The sequence below is a fragment of the Manis javanica genome, chromosome 11, assembly GCF_040802235.1.
Source record: "Manis javanica isolate MJ-LG chromosome 11, MJ_LKY, whole genome shotgun sequence".
NCBI lineage: Eukaryota > Metazoa > Chordata > Mammalia > Pholidota > Manidae > Manis > Manis javanica.
The window spans coordinates 79,734,793-79,753,644 of NC_133166.1; the positions used below are offsets into that span (position 1 = coordinate 79,734,793).

The following is an 18,852-nucleotide window of genomic DNA, read 5'->3' on the forward strand; positions in this document are numbered from 1 at the left end:
TTCCAACATTTCCTTCCTAAGCTTTCCCTGATCACTTTCCCCCACCTCTGATAGAGTTAAGACTCCTTCCATGTATTTAGGGTGTTCTCTTCAGATTTCTTTTATAACACGAATCCTACTCAATTACAGTTGTTTGCTAACGCATCTGTTTGCCCATTATCCGGTGAGCTTTTTATTTCCCATTTTTATAGCAGTTTTGACAAATAGTAAGTGCCTAATACATGTTTGCTAAGTAAATGAGTTGGCTAGTAGAGTCACTTACGAAGTGGTTAAAAATACTTATTTTGGGAAAGTCTGCCTTGATTTGACTCTTGGCTCTATCCCTAACTAGCTTTATAACTTTAGTCACTTCAACTCTCTCTGTTTGAGTTTCCTTATCTGGGTAATGGGGATAAGTAGCATTTCTGTCACAGTTCTGTTGTGAAGATTAAATGGGATTATACATGTTTAATATGAATAATTCCTTGGTCATGACTATTACTACTACTACTACTATTATTCCTCTAAAATACAATGCATTTTACAAAATGCTTTTTTTAGAAAAAGTGAGATGGACACACAAATACATGAAATGTCGTCCCTGCTCTTGAGAGTTTATAATCTAGTAGTAGCACCAAGGTAAGCATGAAAGATAGAAAGGGAAAGTACATCAAATCTGAAGATAAGACTTGATACTCCAAATACTACATTATGGTTCATAAGAGGATAATTCCTTTTCTCTACTCTTTTCCTTCTTTTATTATTTTGTTGTGGTTACTAAACCAGGGTTTAGATAAGGCCACACATAAAAGATGGTATTTTCTTTCCTTTAACAAGCTCTTTTCTCCTGTTGATGAGCAACTTGGCTTAAGTGCATCATCACCCTTGATGAGATGAGCTGGCTCAGTCCAGAGAGAAGAGGAAGACGGGAGAGCCTGCAGTGACGAAGTTACTGTGGTCCACGAAGAAGAGTAGGGTGCTGGGACAAAGAGAACTGACTCAAGCCTCGTTTCCTCAGCTAACTCATTGCAGGAGCTGTGGCAAATCCTTCTCTTTTCTGGAGCCTCAGCTCCCTTATCTGTAAAGTTTTGATCTCCAAGACTCCTTCCAGCTCTTAAGAACTTTACCCCATTTACTCTTCCAAAAGAAGAGATTATTACAACAATGGCAGTAGAGAGAAATCTGGAATTTTTAAAGGTAATGAGAAAACTCTTGACTATCATTACATGATTCAGACTGAGTAACTGCAATAATGCAGTATCTTGTCTACATTTGCTTTTCACTGGCCACGGCCAAGAAGCATCACATTACTCAGGTATGTTCCAAACCCTGAGCCTCAGGCCCACAGACAGTCCTAGATGTGGGCCAGGTGCCCCCTGAAATGGACATTGTCCTGCCTGGAGGATAAAGCCAGGCTATTCCCAGAAGAAAATCTATGACTTGAGTATCACATGAAGAAGAAGGCAATAGAGGATTGCCACCTGAGAAATGCCTAAATCAAGGGCTCTGTCCAGTGTGCATTGAGAAGGAAACCCAGTCTTTCTGAGGTGTCCTATTCCTACCAGAGGTCCTTCAGCTCTGCTTGCTTTCACTGATAGTGATGGAATCCTTCCATAGTGTGTGTGGCAGCTTTCTGGAGCCAGAGAAAGCAGAAAGGGACGTGACACTAAGTTCTAAATGCCTGTGGTATTTCATCTGTATTAGTGTTACTATTATTATTTACCTGTTGACTTTTGATCCACTTTGTGTTATAGCTATCTATATGTCTTATTTGTACTATTAGATTTTGAATTCTTGAAGGTTAGAAATACAAACTAACCTTTACAAGGTTTATAATGCCTAGCCCACAGCAGTTACATAATAAATATTTGTTGAATGAAATATTATCAAATGCATGCAGAGTCACCAAGATATCTTGGAGGCAGGTAATTATTTTTATATACTGGACCTTTCAAACTAGGGGTTTACTTTTATAAATTGACAATAGAGACAACTATTGGGTAAAAAATTCTTGATGGTTACCAAAATAATGATCAGGAAATTTGAAATTGTTTTGAGTCACCAGCTAGTACATACAGTACATTTAGCAATGTGCTTGGCTGAGTCACTAATCAGAAAAAGTAGTCTCCTGGGAAAAAATGTGTTTTCAGTCACAGAAGAACTGAATTTTCTACTAATAAAGGCTCCATAACTGTGCAAGTCAATAAATTATGCATGGTGAAAGTATTAGTTCTTGTCAGCCATATACTTGAATGTTTTCTTGCCTTTACAAGAGAGCGAGAAAACCTATAATTAATAAGGTTTCAAAGCTGTAGATGGTGATCTTATATTATAATGAACACTGAGGTTACTGAGAGGCAAATGCCTTAATCCATAAATAGTGAAGTGGTTTGAGTCCCAGAACTTTACCAACACATTTTTCCCCTAGAAATGATTAAAATACTTAAATTATAAGGCATATGAAAGCTGGTCAGTTCTTATGTTTGTATTCTCTTGAGTCCAAAGGAGTTGGTTGAGGTTAATGTGACAGCATATCTTTTTAGAACAGTCAGATTTTAGAAATCAAGGCTCAACTTTAGCCATATATTTCAGTTATGCTCTTAGTGGGTGTTGTGTGTGGGATTTCAGTTGAAGTAAGGTTGAAAATTGGCATTTTGACCGAACTGAAGACTTCAGTGGTGAGCATGGCATCCTCACCACTTGGATTCTCAGCCTCCTCTCTCAACATCTCTGTCCTCTCCTCCCCTCATCTGCTGGAGGCCCACCCCCTCCTTTCGGTGTGTGGTCCAGGCCAGGAAATGTGCCAATTTCCATTGCAAGTAAATAAGCCAAGGCAGTCATCAGCTTAGGAAGGGGTAAACAGGGATCAAGGAATTAGGGTACAAGCATTCATCCCCTTCCTTTTTTTTGAAAACATTTAATTTTAGTCTTTGTTCCTGTATATATTCTGGACCTAAGTATGGAGCTCTTTCAATAACAATCTTAATTAGTTTAAAGACTTGGCTCCTGTTTGTTCTTAGAATCATCACCTCCAAGCCTCAGGAAACTGGCTCCCATTCAAGTCACAGCTCCCACACACTACTTTGCAGACTTCTGATCCATATGCGTGTCTTTCTTTTTTTGATGTCCTTAGTTGAAATCCAGAAGTTTGTGGCCAATTAATGCTTTATTTTTCTGAGTACACAAAGCTGTGACTATATATTGAGAAACATCTAATTGGCAAACTGATTCCAAATTTTAAAAAGGGCATTTTAGTTTATTTCCCTATGAACAGGAATTTTCTTTCAACAATAGAATCAGAATTTTTAAAACAATTTTAAGCTAAAAGAGATCTTCAGAATTTATGTAGTCCATCTTCCTCATTTTACCAGATAAGGAAAATGAGCTATACGGAGAGATCAAGGTGGTTAAGTTAGTTGGCCAGACTATGACTGAACGCAGCACTTCTTACTTCCAGTGCATTGTTTTTACTTGTTTTGTTTTCCATTAGATGACTATGTAATTTTTTAAAGCAATATTTGAACCATAAACCAATTTTAAAGAAGTGTTGTAGAAAGCCCAAAGCTGAGCACAGATTTCAATATAAACTTCAAGTGCACAGTATACTTGAAAAAACAATTAACTTTTTGTCCTCATGGGAGAGATGACCCAGCATGGGGTGAGATTGTAGCTATCATTCTGCTCATAATATGGTTCTTCAGGGCTGAGACAGGGCACCTCTGTAGGGAACCAAACATTGCCCTGGTGAATTTGGGGGAAGGAATTTGAAGAAATATTATATGAATTTGTTTAATTCTTACAATAACCTAATGCGTGGGTGCTATTAGCAGCTTCACTTTATGGATGAGATTGAAGCTTAGAGGAGTTAAATAACCTGCTAGTAAGAAGACCAGGATTTGCACCTAGACGGTGTGACTGCAAAGCCCAGGCTAAAGGCTCCCCACCATATCAGAACCCTGGATTTCAGATGAGGAGTCTGAGGTTCCGAGGTACTTCCGTCCTCCTCCCCCTCCAGCTTCTTACATCCCTTACTTTCAGCAGGTGACCTTGCTTCTTGTCTTCCTCCCCACTCAACCGTAAGGGTTGGTATGTTTCAAGGCCCTACCCTTGGCCACCTTCTCTGTCAGAGAGGCTAAGAATTCATGCCCTCACACTCTGAAGTATGTTCAAGACAGATCAAAGATCTAAAGGTAAAATAGAAAACAAAACGATAAAAGAAAAATAATAGTAATAAAATATGGGAGAATATGTTTAGCATGTTCTTGGGCCCGAGAAGAACTTTCTAAGTGTGCCATCAAATCCTAAAACCACCAAGAAAAAGACTGACAGATTTAACTTTGTACACATTTTTAAAAGTCTCTAAAAGGTTTTCCTAAGATTAAATTTCTGTAACTATGAAAACCACTATGTTAATCAAGGAGAGCACTCTTTGCGAAGCAGAATATCTCTGTGCAAGACAAACTGTCGTCTTACCTCCAGTGACAATCATATTTGCTTTTGTGCAGTAACAAAAAGTGTTTGCTCCTCTTGGCATGGCAAACTCTCTGACAGGCCTGGAAACACAAAGTAGATGTAAAGCTGCTATGCTTTTCTTTATAGGCAGATTCTAATTTATACAGAGGTTTTGTTCAATAGCTCATTTCTAAGTTGGTTAAATCCATTTACCCGCAGAAAATACAAGTAGTGATTCAACCTGCACTGACCCACAGAATCTACTCACTCCACAATGTGGTTTATATTAGCACAGCACTTGTACTGTTTCTCTTTAAAAAGAAATCTTGTCCTCCACGCTGGGTTGTAGCTGTGTTGGTGGGAAAGACAGGCAGAGGTAAATCATGTCTCAATCAAGAAAGGATATTGGGTGGCTGAATGAGTCTGTTCGGTGGCCCATAATGCCAGGAATGCGTTTGAACCCTTTGTTCTCCCCTCACCACCCACATCCAACCTGCCAGTAAGCCTTGTTGATTTTACTTCTAAAAGTACACCTGGAATCTGACCACTTCTTCCCATTCCCACCACAGTGTCTTGGTTCAAGCCTCCACCTCCTCTCACCAGAACTACTGCAATAGACTGCTAATTCCCCAGCTTCCACTCCAGTTGGTTTCTCTTCCCACATTCCCATCGCAGACCATGTTGCCTTGCTACAGCCAGAGTGATCTTTGTAACATGTGAACTAGATCCCATCACTTCTCTCTAGTGGCACCCCGACCCTCTGAGGGCCGAGTCCCTTCACCTGGGCAGCTTGGTCCACCCAGGAGGGCTCACGATGGCCATGACAGGCCCAACTAGTGGAGTGGACTTAGAATGTGCCTGTGCCTGGGGTCAGGAGGCCTAAGTTCTGGTAGTGTTCTGTTGCTAAATACTGACTTTAGAGAAGTCAATCTTGCTGAGCTACAGTTTCCCCACTTATGAAATCAAGAATTGGATATAGCTAAATAGCTCTTTTACTTTTAAAATCTTCATCGTATCTTCCTGTGTACTGGTGCTTGGATAAGGGTCACACAGGTTCACTGTGTGAGTGGTGTCCCAGAGCAGTACATGAGCAAGGACTGTAATAACTCATACTTTCTCATCAGTAATGTAGCACCCAGGTGTGGAGGAGAAAGTGAAATCAGAATAGCCTTATGGGTTGTGGGAGAAAGAGATCTGGATGTATGGATTCTTTGAAGGTGGTTGGGTATGGAATTTTCATACTAGAAAGGACAAGGGTGGTTATGTTTGGAAAGTTGTTTCTGCCTTCTCTACGATTGCTACAACATTAGATTTCCCTGTTAAAGAATGTCTGGTGCAGGTAAAGGAGTTGGGGAGGGGGCAGTGAACTAAAAGCATACCCTGAAAGGTAAACAACCGAGGCAAGAAGATTTCCCAATGGCAGCAGAGCCTGTGAAAGAAGTGTTTTCAGGGCACACTCAATAGGTCCTCACTCAGTAAGTCAATATGTTTTCTTTTAGGAATGTTATAATTTCAGGTCTTTCCTTCAAGTGTTTAATCCATTTTGAATTTATTTTTGTATCTGGTGTAAGACAGTGGTCCAGTTTCATTCTTTTACATGTAGTGGTCCAGTTTTCCCAACAGTGTTTGTTGAAGAATCTCTCTTTTCCCCATTGTATATTTTGGCCTCTTTTGTCATATATTAATTGACCATGTAAGTATGGGCTTATTTCTGGAGTCTGTTCTGTTCCATTGAGCTATGTATCTGTTTTTGTGCTAGTACCATACTGATTTGATTACTGTAGCTTTATATTATATTTGAAGTTAAGGAGTGTGATACCTTCAGCTTTGTTCCTCTTTCTCAGATTTCTTTGGCATTTTGGGGTCTTTTGTGTTTCCATAAAAATTTTAGAATTTGTTGTTCTAGTTCCATTAAAAATGCCCTTGATATTTTGATGGAGATTGCACTGAATCTGTAAGTAGGTTTGGGTAGTATGGCCATTTTGGCAATATTAATTCTTCCAATCCATGAGCATGGGATATCTTTCATTTATTTGTGTCTTCTTCAACTCTTTTATCAATGTCTTATAGTTTTCAGAGTACAGGTCTTCCACCTTCTTGGTTAAATTTATTCCTTAGGTAATTTATTCTTTTTGATGCAATATAGACATTATATATATATATTGACTGCATATGTTCAAACAGATTGCTTTCTTTTGTTACTATCTTACTTTAACTGATGCATGCCAGATGTTCTAAAAAATTCAAACACTTTATGAGAAACCGATTATGATAATATCAACTAGTATTTCTATAGCTTTTTAAAAATTTTGGAATCATTAATCTTCAATTACAGAAAGAACATTATGTTTACTAGGTTCCCCCCTTCACCAAGTCCCCCCAAATACCCCTTCACAGTCACTGTCCATCTACATAGTAAGATGCTGTAAAATCACTACTTGTATTCTCTGTGTTGCACAGCCCTCCCTGTGCCCCCCACACACTATACATGCTAATCGTAATGTCCTCTTTCTTTTTCCCTGCCCTTATGCCTCCCTTCCCACCCATCGTCCCCAGTTCCTTTCCCTTTGGTAACTATTAGTCCATTCTTGGGTTATGTGATTCTGCTGCTGTTTTGTTCCTTCAGTTTTCCTTTGTTCTTATACTCCACATATGAGTAAAATCATTTGGTACTTGTCCTTCTCCTCCTGGCTTATTTCACTGAGCATAGTACCCTCTAGGTCCATCCATGTTGTTGCGAATGGTAGGATATGTTTTTATCTTATGGCTGTGTAATATTCCATTGTGTATATGTACCACATCTTCTTTATCCATTCATCTACTGATGGACATTTAGGTGCTTCCATATCTTGGCTATTGTAAATAGTACAGTGATAAACATAGGGGTGTATCTGTCTTTTTCAAACTGGAGTGCTGCATTCTTAGGGTAAATTCTTAGAAGTGGAATTCCTGGGTCAAATGGTATTTCTATTTTGACCATTCTGAGGAACCTCCATACTGCTTTCCACAATGGTTGAACTAATTTACATTCCCACCAGCAGTGTAGGAGGGTTCCCCTTTCTCCACAACCTCACCAACATTTGTTGTTGTTTGCCTTTTCGATGATGGTGATCCTTACAGGTGTGAGGTGATATCTCATTGTGGTTTTAATTTGCATTTCTCTGATGATTAGTGATGTGGAGCATCTTTTCATGTGCCTGTTGGCCATCTGGATTTCTTCTTTAGAGAACTGTCTATTCAGCTCCTCTTCCCATTTTTTAATTGGATTATTTGCTTTTTGTTTGTTGAGGCATGTGAGCTCTTTATATATTTTGGATGTCAATCCTTTATCAGATCTGTCATTTATGAATATGTTCTCCCATACTGTAGGGTACCTTTTTGTTCTATTGATGGTGTCGTTTGCTGTACAGAAGCTTTTCAGCTTGATATAGTTCCACTTGTTCATTTTTGCCTTTGTTTCCCTTGCCCAGGGAGATATGTTTATGAAGATGTCACTCATGTTTATGTCCATGAGATTTTTGCCCATGTTTTTTTCCAAGAGTTTAATGGTTTCATGACTTACATTCAGGTCTTTGATCCATTTGGCGTTTACGTTTGTGTATGGGGTTAGACAGTGATCCAGTTTTTCATTCTCTTACATGTAGCTGTCCAGTTTTTCCAGCACCATCTGTTGAAGAGACTGTCATTTCCCCATTGTATGTCCATGGCTCCTTTATTGTATATTAATTGGCCATATATGTTTGGGTTAATGTCTGGAGTCTCTATTCTGTTCCACTGGTCTGTGGCTCTGTTCTTGTACCAGTACCAAATTGTCTTGATTACTGTGGCTTTGTAGTAGAGCTTGAAGTTGGGGAGCGAGATACCACCCACTTTATTCTTCCTTCTCATGATCGCTTTGGCTATTCAGGGTCTTTGATGGTTCCATATGAATTTTTGAACTATTTGTTCCAGTTCATTGAAGAATGCTGTTGGTAATTTGATAGGGATTGCATTGAATCTGTATATTGCTTTGGGCATGATGGCCATTTTTGACAATATTAATTCTTCCTAGCCAGGAGCATGGGATGACTTTCCATTTGTTAGTGACCTCTTTAATTTATCTTAAGAGTGTCTTGTAGTTGTCAGGGTATAGGTCTTTCACTTCTTTGGTTAGGTTTATTCCTAGGTATTTTATTATTTTTGATGCAATTGTGAATGGAATTCTTTCCCTGATTTCACTTTCTATTAGTTTATTGTTAGTGTATAGGAAAGCTACAGATTTCTGTGTGCTAATTTTGTATCCTGCAACTTTGCTGAATTCCGATATTAGTTCTAGTAGTTTTGCAGTGGAGTCTTTAGGGTTTTTTATGTACAATATCATGTCATCTGCAAATAGTGACAGTTTGACTTCTTCTTTACCAATCTGGATTGCTTGTATCTCTTTGTTTTGTCTGATTGCCATGGCTAGGACCTCCAGTACTGTGTTGAATAACAGTGGGGAGAGTGGGCATCCCTGTCTTGTTCCCGATCTCAGAGGAAAAGGTTTCAGCCTCTCGCTGTTCAGTATGATGTTAGCTGTGGGTTTATCATATATGGCCTTTATTATGTTGAGGTACTTGCCCTCTATGCCCATTTTGTTGAGAGTTTTTATCATGAATGGATGTTGAATTTTGTCAAATGCTTTTTCAGCATCTATGGAGATGATCATGTGGTTTTTGTCCTTCTTTTTTGTTGATGTGGTGGATGATGTTGATGGATTTTCGAATGTTGTACTATCCTTGCATCCCTAGGATGAATCCCACTTGGTCATTGTGTATGATCCTCCTGATGTATTTTTGAATTCGGTTTGCTAATATTTTGTTGAGTATTTCTGCATCTACGTTCATCAGGGATATTGGTCTGTAGTTTTCTTTTTTGTTGGGGTCTTTGCCTGGTTTTGGTATTAGGGTGATGTTGGCTTCATAGAATGAGTTTGGGAGTATTCCCTCCTCTTCTATTTTCTGGCAAACTTTAAGGAGAATGGGTGTTATGTCTTCTCTGTATGTCTGATAAAATTCTGAGGTAAGTCCATCTGGCCCGGAGCTTTTGTTCTTGGGTAGTTTTTTTATTACCGATTCAATTTCATTGCTGGTAATTGGTCTGTTTAGATTTTCTGTTTCTTTCTGGGTCAGTCATGGAAGGTTGTATTTTTCTAGGAAGTTGTCCATTTCTCCTAGGTTTTCCAGCTTGTTAGCATATAGGTTTTCATAGTATGCTCTAATAATTCTTTGTATTTCTGTGGGGTCCGTCGTGATTTTTCCTTTCTAGTTTCTGATTCTGTTGATGTGTGTTTTTCTCTTAATAGTTCTGGCTAGAGGCTTATCTATTTTGTTTATTTTCTCGAAGAACCAGCTCTTGGTTTCATTGATTTTTGCTGTTGTTTTATTCTTCTCAATTTTATTTATTTCTTCTCTGATATTTATTATGTCCCTCCTTCTGCGGACCTTAGGCCTCATTTGCTCTTCTTTTTCCAATTTTGATAATTGTGACGTTAGACTATTCATTTGGGATTGTTCTTCCTTCTTTAAATATGCCTGGATTGCTATATACTTTCCTCTTAAGACTACTTTTGCTCCGTCCCACAGAAGTTGGGGCTTTGTGTTGTTGTCATTTGTTTCCATATATTGCTGGATCTCCATTTTAATTTGGTCATTGATACATTGATTATTTAGGAGCATGTTGTTAAGATTCCATGTGTTTGTGAGCTTTTTTGCTTTCTTTGTACAATTTAGTTCTAGTTTTATACCTTTGTGGTCTGAAAAGTTGGCTGGTAGGATTTCAGTCTTTTGGAATTTACTGAGGTTCTTTTTGTTGCCTAGTATGTGGTTTGTTCTGGAGAATGTTCCATGTGCACTTGAGAAGAATGTGTATCCTGTTGCTTTTGGATGTAGAGTTGTATAGATGTCTGTTAGGTCCATCTGTTCTAGCATGTTGTTCAGTGCCTCTGTGTCCTTACTTATTTTCTGTCTGGTGGATCTGTCCTTTGGAGTGAGTGGTGTGTTAAGGTCTCCCAAAATGAATGCACTGCATTCTATTTCCTCCTTTAATTCTGTTGGTATTTGTTTCACATATATTGGTGCTCCTGTATTGGGTGTATATATGTTTATAATGGTTATATCCTCTTGTTGGACTGACCCCTTTATCATTATGTAATGTCCTTCTTTATCTCTTGTTACTTTCTTTATTTTGAAGTCTATTTTGTCTGATACTAGTATTGCAACACCTGCTTTTTTCTCTCTGTTGTTTGCATGAAATATCTTTCTCCATCCCTTGACTTTTAATCTGTGCATGTCTTTGGGTTTGAGGTGAGTCTCTTTGGGTTTGAGGTAAGCAGCATATAGATGGGTCTTGCTTTTTTATCCATTCTATTATTCTGTGTCTTTTGATTGGTGCATTCAGTCCATTTACATTTAGGGTGATTATTGAAAGATATGTGCTTATTGCCATTACAGGCTTTAGATTTGTGGTTACCAAAGGTTCAAGGTTAGCTTGTTCACTACCTTCCTGTCTGACATCACTTGCTTATTGAGCTGTTATAAACACAGTCTGATGATTATTTCTTTCCCTTCTTTTTCTTCCTCCTCCATTCTTCATATGTTGGGTGTTTTGTTCTGTGCTCTTTTTAGGAATGCTCCCATCTAGAGCAGTCCCTCTAAGATGCCCTGTAGAGGTGGTGTGTGGGAGGCAAATTTCCTCAACTTTTACTTGTCTGGGAATTGTTTAATCCCTCCTTCATATTTAAATGATAATCGTGCTGGATACAGTATCCTTGGTTCAAGGCCCTTCTGTTTCATTGTATTAAATATATCATGCCATTCTCTTCTGGCCTGTAAGGTTTCTGTTGAGAAGCCTGATGATAGCCTGATGGGTTTTCCTTTGTGGTGACCTTTTTTCTCTCTCTGGCTGCCTTTAATACTTTGTCCTTGTCCTTGATCTTTGCTATTTTAATTATTATGTGTCTTGGTGTTGTCCTCTTTGGATCCCATCTCTCAGGAGTTCTGTGTGCCTCCGTAGTCTGAGCAACTATTTCCTCCCCCAGTTTGGGGAAGTTCTCAGCAATTATTTCTTCAAAGACACTTTCTATCCCTTTTTCTCTCTCTTCTTCCTCTGGTACCCCTATAATGCGGATATTGTTCCTTTTGGATTGGTCACACAGTTCTCTTAATATTGTTTCACTCCTGGAGATCCTTTTATCTCTCTCTGTATCAGCTTCTATGCATTCCTGTTCTCTGGTTTCTATTCCATCAATGGCCTCTTGCATCTTATCCATTCTGCTTATAAATCCTTCCAGAGTTTGTTTCACTTCTGTGATCTCCCTCCGGACATCTGTAATCTCCCTCTAGACTTCATCCCTTAGCTCTTGCATATTTCTCTGCAGCTCTGTCAGCATGTTTATGATTTTTATTTTGAATTCTTTTTCAGGGAGACTGGTTAGGTCTGCCTCTGCAGATTCTTTCTCAGTTGTAACTATCTTGGACTGGACCAGATTTTTTTGCCTTTTCATGGTGGTAGCAATGGCTGTAGGCAGGTTGCAGGTGTGTCAGCTGGGAGAAGAAAGTCCTTTCCTGCTTGCTGGATGCCTTGCCCTTCTCCGCTGCCTGTGACAGTTACCCGCACTCCTGGAGCAGCCACCGGGTTAGTTCCCTCAGCTACTGTGGGTGGGGTGTCCGTCAGAGCAGCACAGAGCCCTGCGGGGAGTGGCAGGCATGCCAGGTGTGCTCCTCCGTGCTAGCGGTGACCCTGCTGGGCAGCTGTGTGACAGCATCAGCCTTTGGGTCTGGCCCAGGCAGCTGTGTGTTGGGCTGGGATTCCAGTCGGCTGCTGGGAGCATGCCTGCTCCTTCTGGCTCCACTGCAGGTGCGTGTGGGGCTCTTCCGCATAGGCTTCTACTGGGCTCCTCTAGCTTCACTGCCACCGGTGCACGCAAGCTGCACCTGGGCTGTTCGGTCACGCCACTGTGGGCTAGCACTAGCCTCTCCTGAGGCGCATGGATCTGCTCTCAGTCCCTTCTGGTGCTGCCATCCCCAGCGCATGCTGTCACTCTCCCACTACTGGGCCAGTGTGTCGGGGTCCCTGCCAGTTGGAAGAATGACTGGCAGGCTGCTTAGTGCTGTGAGGGGCTTCAGACCTGCACTACCTGCCCGGGGTTTAGGGTGCCTAAGTTTCCCCGGTATTCCCAGCCCTTGGGACAACTTCATCCAGCTATGGGGTCCCTGTCTCTTTAAGACTTGCAGAAAGCACTCGCTTTTCTTTTGTTTCAGGAGCACCAGTTGCGGGGACCTGCCCACAGGTTTTGCTTTTCCTCTTCTCTAATATCCAGCACCCCATGCACCTGTGTCTGTGTTCCGGGTGTGGATTTCTAGAGCTGGTTGTTTAGCAGTCCTGGGCTTTCACTCCCTCCCCATTCTGACTCCTTTCTTCCCGCCAGGTTTTGGGGTGGGGGAGCATTCGGGTCCCGCCTGGCCGCGGCTTGTATCTTACCCCCTTTGGTGATGTTGAATTCTCCCTGATGTAGATCCTGGCTGTTGTACTGCATCCACTGGTGTCTCTTTTAGGAATAGTTGTATTTATTGTATTTTAATAAATATATATGTTTTGGGAAGGAGATTTCTTCTGAACTACTCATGCCACCATCTTCCCATGATCCTCTATAGCATTTTTATATGAATAGTGAAGATTGTTTTCACTCATTTCTTATAATGCAGTGAGATATTTGGTTTGGTGGTTTGACTTGAGCCTAGGTTCTCCCCCTCATGCTCCCTCGTCAAGGATGGTGTAGAATAGGTGAGGAGGACTGCCCTCTAGGCCAGGGTACCTCAGTGAGCCCTCACCTGTAAACACCGCCCCATAGCAGGATGGCACCAGATACAGTCCCACCAGTATAACGTTGACCCACATTGTCCATTCCGTAAAAAAATAAAATGTAGATACCATGGTACTTAAACATAGAAAGTTCCCAGTAAACACTTGTTTGAGTAACTTTAAGGGATAAATACCTGGTTGACAATACCGCTTTCCAGGGTCACACAGAATAGCATGCACTGATTCTGCAAAGTTCCCTCTGAATTTTTCCTAGTACCCTTGAGACAATAGCACTTTTGAAAGAGAAATATTTTCTAACAATTTCTTCAAAGTGAAAGAAAGACTCTTTCTGTCAAAAGACCCTGCCTGAGTTACAACATAATCCACCCCAGTTTCTCTGCTGTTGTTACACAGATTTGCAAGGGAAGTGGAGTAGTGAGATGGGAGGTACAGAGACGACCCTATGGGGGCATGTGCTGGATGATGGAGTTGTTTACTGCAGGTAGATGGCACCCAGAAACGAAGGCATTCCAGGTGGACCCGTGATTGCTGAAGAAGGGCCACTGAGGTAGCAATGTGTCCTTCTATCTTTTCTTCACTTGGATGCAGGGATAGTTGATGGAGGTGAGGAGGGGAGACAAGGAGGAAGGCATTTTTATTTTCTCCTTGATGGTGTGAAGTAAGAAATTTCAGGCCAATGTGTGTTTTTTTTTTTAAATGGTCCTCACTCTGGATTATCACCAGCCATTTACCCCACACTGTGCCCAAGAGGCTAAGGATGGTGCCATAGAAAACTCTAGATCAGAAGATGGCAAACCTTTTTCTTAAGGAACCAAATAATAAATATTTTACACTACAGTCTCTATTGTCACAGCTACTCAACTCTGCCACAGCAGCATGGAAATAGCCATAAATAACACATAAACAAGTAACTGTGGCTGTGTTCCCATACAACTTTATGAGCAATGAAATTTGAACTTCATATAATTTTCATATAAATTTCATGAAATACTTTTCTTCTTTTGATCTTCTTAAACAATTAGAAAATACAAAAACCATTCTCAGTTTGCAGATGTTACAAAAACAGGTGGCCTGCTGGATTTAGCCCCCGGGGGTTCTCTGGCTTTGACTCTAGATGTAGGAACATGAAGCCAAACCAGGATGGATCTCCGGGTGTGCCACCTGTTCTTCTCAGTATTCAAATTCACTTTTTGATGCATTTCAGTATCTTTATTAAGGGAACAAAAAGAGAAACTTATATTTATCCAGCACTATGTGCCAGGCAATAAATCAGGCACTTTATATGTATCAACTTAGGTAATTTTTTTAGGACAATATAGTATGTGTATTCATTTCCATTAAAAGATGGGAAGACTGATACTAAGATGAACTAATTCTAATGTGTTCAGTGGTCTCAAAGTTAGTGAGTGCTAAGACAGAAACCAGTTCTCTCTGGCTCCAGCAACTTTACTGCAGGGCACTATACACTGTCCAATAAAATAATATGCCTCCTTGTTGGGTAACTGAAAAGAAGTAATGCTGATTAGTTAATTATTCATCTCTTGGAGATTGTCAAGTTGTTGAAGGGTTAAATGTTTAACTTGTCTTGCAACAGGCCAACAAGCTCTACAAGGCATGATTAATTGCAGATGTTCAGTTTCTTACTGGTCCAAAACAATGTTTGTGAAATAAACCACAATGGTAATAATTTTTGACAATGGAAATTCTTTTGAGAGGAATTTTTTTCCTGCTGTTTTGGGAGTTGTACTGGTTCCCATTTTAATAGGTGGCCATTTACATATTAGTGTAAACACAGTTTCATCTTGCTCAGCTTAAGACTCTTAAAGGAAATTGAGAAATTGGAATATACTGAATCTGGGGATGGAGTAGACCACACTCTCCTATTGAGATGACTGCCCAGTAGCATTAGCAGTTCAGGAAAACATGATTACACTGTATCACTTGACAAATCTCTTTAGCTTCTAGATTTAGGAGGGTGGCCCAAAGAAGTAGTTGAGAAACTCAGCCAGAATCTGACTAAATAAATCAATGATCACCATCTGCTAAATTTATCTGAGTATTTTTATATATTTCCTGGCTCTCTTGGGCTGAATGTGTCATAAATGAAATTCCAGGAATTATGATAAATACTAGGAAGCTCAAAATGGGGCTCAAAGATAAACTTCTGTTGATTGCAAAATAAACGCTTTCTGAGCAAAGACTAGAAAGTACTGGCTAGTTTGAAAAATAAAATTTTCTAGACAATGTAAGTGTTTACAATTACTAAGTTCTGAATCTATGGAACATTGTGGAAAGTATAAATTTCAATTCCCTAAAATACCATTACATAAATGAAAAATACATATAAACATGCATGTTGAAGGAAACAAATATTTTAAAAAAAGATACATAAAACATAATGGAATGGTTTCTTGTGTGTGTGTATGTGCACATGCATGCACACACATGTGAAAATAGATTGGGATACAGGATAAAAAGAAATAAAATAAAAGAGGGAGATTGTGGGAGTGTGATTAACTTAATTCTGCTCTTGAGGCTACTTCACCAAAAAAAAAAAAAAGAGAAAGAATTCGATTTGCTTAGAATCACATTATCTGAAGGATATTTTACTTTCCCTGATGAAGAGCAGGTATCCAATCTGAGTCTGAATACCTCAAACTCAGGTATTCTATCTGATATAAAAGATTACTATCTCATTTAAAACCAGCACAAGAATTCACCACTTGATTGACAGATCCTTATGCTTGAAAAATGGGAATATTCCCAAAGGAAAAGATCAGTGCTTTTCCTTTCCTCCAGTGTTAAAGTAGTTTGTTTTGTTTTTTTTTACTTTTATCCTTTGATTTGTCCCTCTTTATCCCCTTCACCTATTTTACCCACCCACTGCACCCTACCCCATGGTAACCAGCAGTCACTTCTCAGTGTCTATGAGTCTATTGCTGTTTTGTTCATTTTGTTTTGTTTTTAGATTCTTCATATAAATGAAATTGTATGGTATTTGTCTTTCTCTCCCTGGTTTATTGCACTAAGCATAACATCCTCTAGGTCCATCCATGTTATCACAAATGGCAGGGTACCTTTCTTTTTTGTGGCTGAATAATATTCCATTGCATGTATGTACTACATCTTCTTTATTCATCTATTGATGGACACTTTGGTTGCTTCCACATCTTGGCTATTGTACATAATGTGGCAGTAAACATAGAAGCGCCTATATCTTTGAATTAGAGGTTTTGTTTTTTTTCAGGTAAATTCCTAGAAATGGAATTACTGGATCATAATATGCTATTTCTGTTTTTAGTTTTTTGAGGACTTTACATACTGTTGCACCAATTTGTTTATTATTAGTATGCATTTGACAGCTCTTGGAAATCAAAGTGTTCTTTAAAAATCAAATCATGAAAGGGTGATCATCTATAAGCAAATAAAAATAAATTACAGCATTTAGTTTTTAAAGCACCTTCACCCATCTCAGCTTATTTAAGCAGCACAGAAATCCTATGAAGTAGGAGAGTTAGTATTTCCATTCGTAAATAAAGCTATTGTGTTTCAAATGAGTTACATGCCTAAGACCTTTTGGCCAGTAAATAAATGGCAGAAGTGACATTAGAACTCATTTGCTTCCTTGCAAACTTATTCATTCACTGATATTCTCTCTATATTAGTAAATGCCACAGCCACGCAAACAGCCCTCCCAAGCAGGAGCCCCACAGCCAGGCTGCTCTGACACTCCTCCTCCAGATCCTCGCATGGTCCGCTCTTTGGCTCGCCCCAGCTCTCCGCTCAGTGTTACCTCCTCAGAGTGGGCTCTCCGGACCTTCCTATCAAAATCTGCCTCCCATCCCCTTTCTATCCCACACCCCTGCTTCATTTCCATCATGTACCTATATTTGTATTATTTATTTGATTATGTCTTCCATTAGAATATGTGTTCCAGAAGAGGAGGGAGCTAGTCTCTTTTGTACACCATGATATCACTTCTTGGAACAGTTTTTGGTCTATAGTAGGTACACAGTACTGTTAAGAATGAGAAAATGAAACTGAGATTCCTATCTTTCCTTAATTATTCTCATCCAGTAGATCACCAATTCTTATAAATTATACAAGAATCTCTTCTCTCTCCATCCTTACTTCCACTGGTTAAATTCAAGCTCTCATCATTGCTTTTCTAATCTACCATCATGTCTTCCCAGTTGGTCTCCTCCTTTCCACCTTGCCTTTCCCCAGTCCGTTCTTCACCTAGCTGCAAGGGTGAGCTGTCAACACCACTGTCCTGTCTAAGGCATTCAGGAGTTACCTTTAGCTTTCAGGTTACAATTCCAACACCTTAGCGTCTTTTCATCTTCAGCCTGTCCATCCTCATCTGTCTAATGCGTCTCCCTTTCAGTGTTCCAGTCATATTGAACCACTTACAGTTTCCAGAACCCACCATTTGCTTTTTCATCCATCCCTTTGTAAGTGCCAGTTCTAAAATATTGCCATCCATCCACTCCACTCTCACAGTTGCTTTGACTGACTAACTCAGCAGTTCTTCAGAACTCAGCATGTGGCATCTCCTGCAGGAAGCCTTCCCAATTTTTCTCCCCACACAATCCTACCTTAAGATGTTCTGAGAATTCTCTTCTACTTCCACACACCTCTCTTATCTCTATATCATGGCACTTAACAAATTTTGTGGGAATCCAAAATTTTTCTCCCTCATTAGACACAAGATCAAGTACCTAGTCTTATTCATTTCTAAATTCCCAGGACTTAGTACAGTGCCTCAAACACAGTAACTCATCGGTAACTATTTTCTAAACAAATGAATATTTAGACTCCAGAGCTTCTGGAGTCATCTGTGTAGTTTTGTTTAAATTACAGGATAATCAGAAAGAGAATGTTGGACACATTAATAACTCTTAACAAGCATGGTATATGGGGAAGACATACCATACCCTTGAACATAATTAAAATGCAATAAATACAAAGACTGAGACATGAAAAGGGTACCCAACCCTTTTGGGAAAGAGGGTGCTGAGGAAAAGTCAGGAAAATTTAGAACTTGGTGTCATCTAATTCTTATAAGTTTATGGGGTCAATTATACCTGAATAAAATTAGGGGAAAAGTCATTTTAAGTTCCTGTTTTCTTAAAAAGAAAAAAAGATTGTGGAGGTTGGGGAAAAAGAAGAAACAAGAGGAAGAATAGGGAGAGTATTTCAGGTGCTGAACATGCACAAAATCGCAGCTTGGGGTACCAGGAAACAACAAGAAATTCAGAGTTAAAGGACCCTAAGGATAGCAGTGAAGTGTGTGAAGAGGGTGGGGTGAAGAGGTTCACAGGGACCAGACTGCAGAAGTGCTGTTGGAGGGGATGGAGAAATATGAAACATGGTGAAATGGGTGGATACCATCTTCATAAGATGTGCTGGAAGATTACCAGACAATAGTTTTGGTGGGGATAAAATTGAAGAAAGAGGTTAGTCAGAGATTAGAGTCTAAGGGAATAGAGACACAGAAGGTAAGACAGATTCAGCAAGTGTTTATATGGAAATATAGATGAATTGTTGATTGATGATTTGTGACTTAACAGGAAGGAA

General features: G+C 39.6%; 1 protein-coding gene across 1 annotated transcript in view; it reads right to left on the reverse strand.

Annotated features, from left to right (window-relative positions):
• Nucleotides 1-18,852, reverse strand: part of WDR64 (WD repeat domain 64) — a 103,083-nt gene that overhangs the window by 57,794 nt on the left and 26,437 nt on the right. Inside the window, exon 8 of the mRNA XM_073215737.1 lies at nt 4,453-4,532. Within this exon, the coding sequence (XP_073071838.1) occupies nt 4,453-4,532 (80 nt within the window). The remainder of the gene's footprint in view (nt 1-4,452; nt 4,533-18,852) is intronic.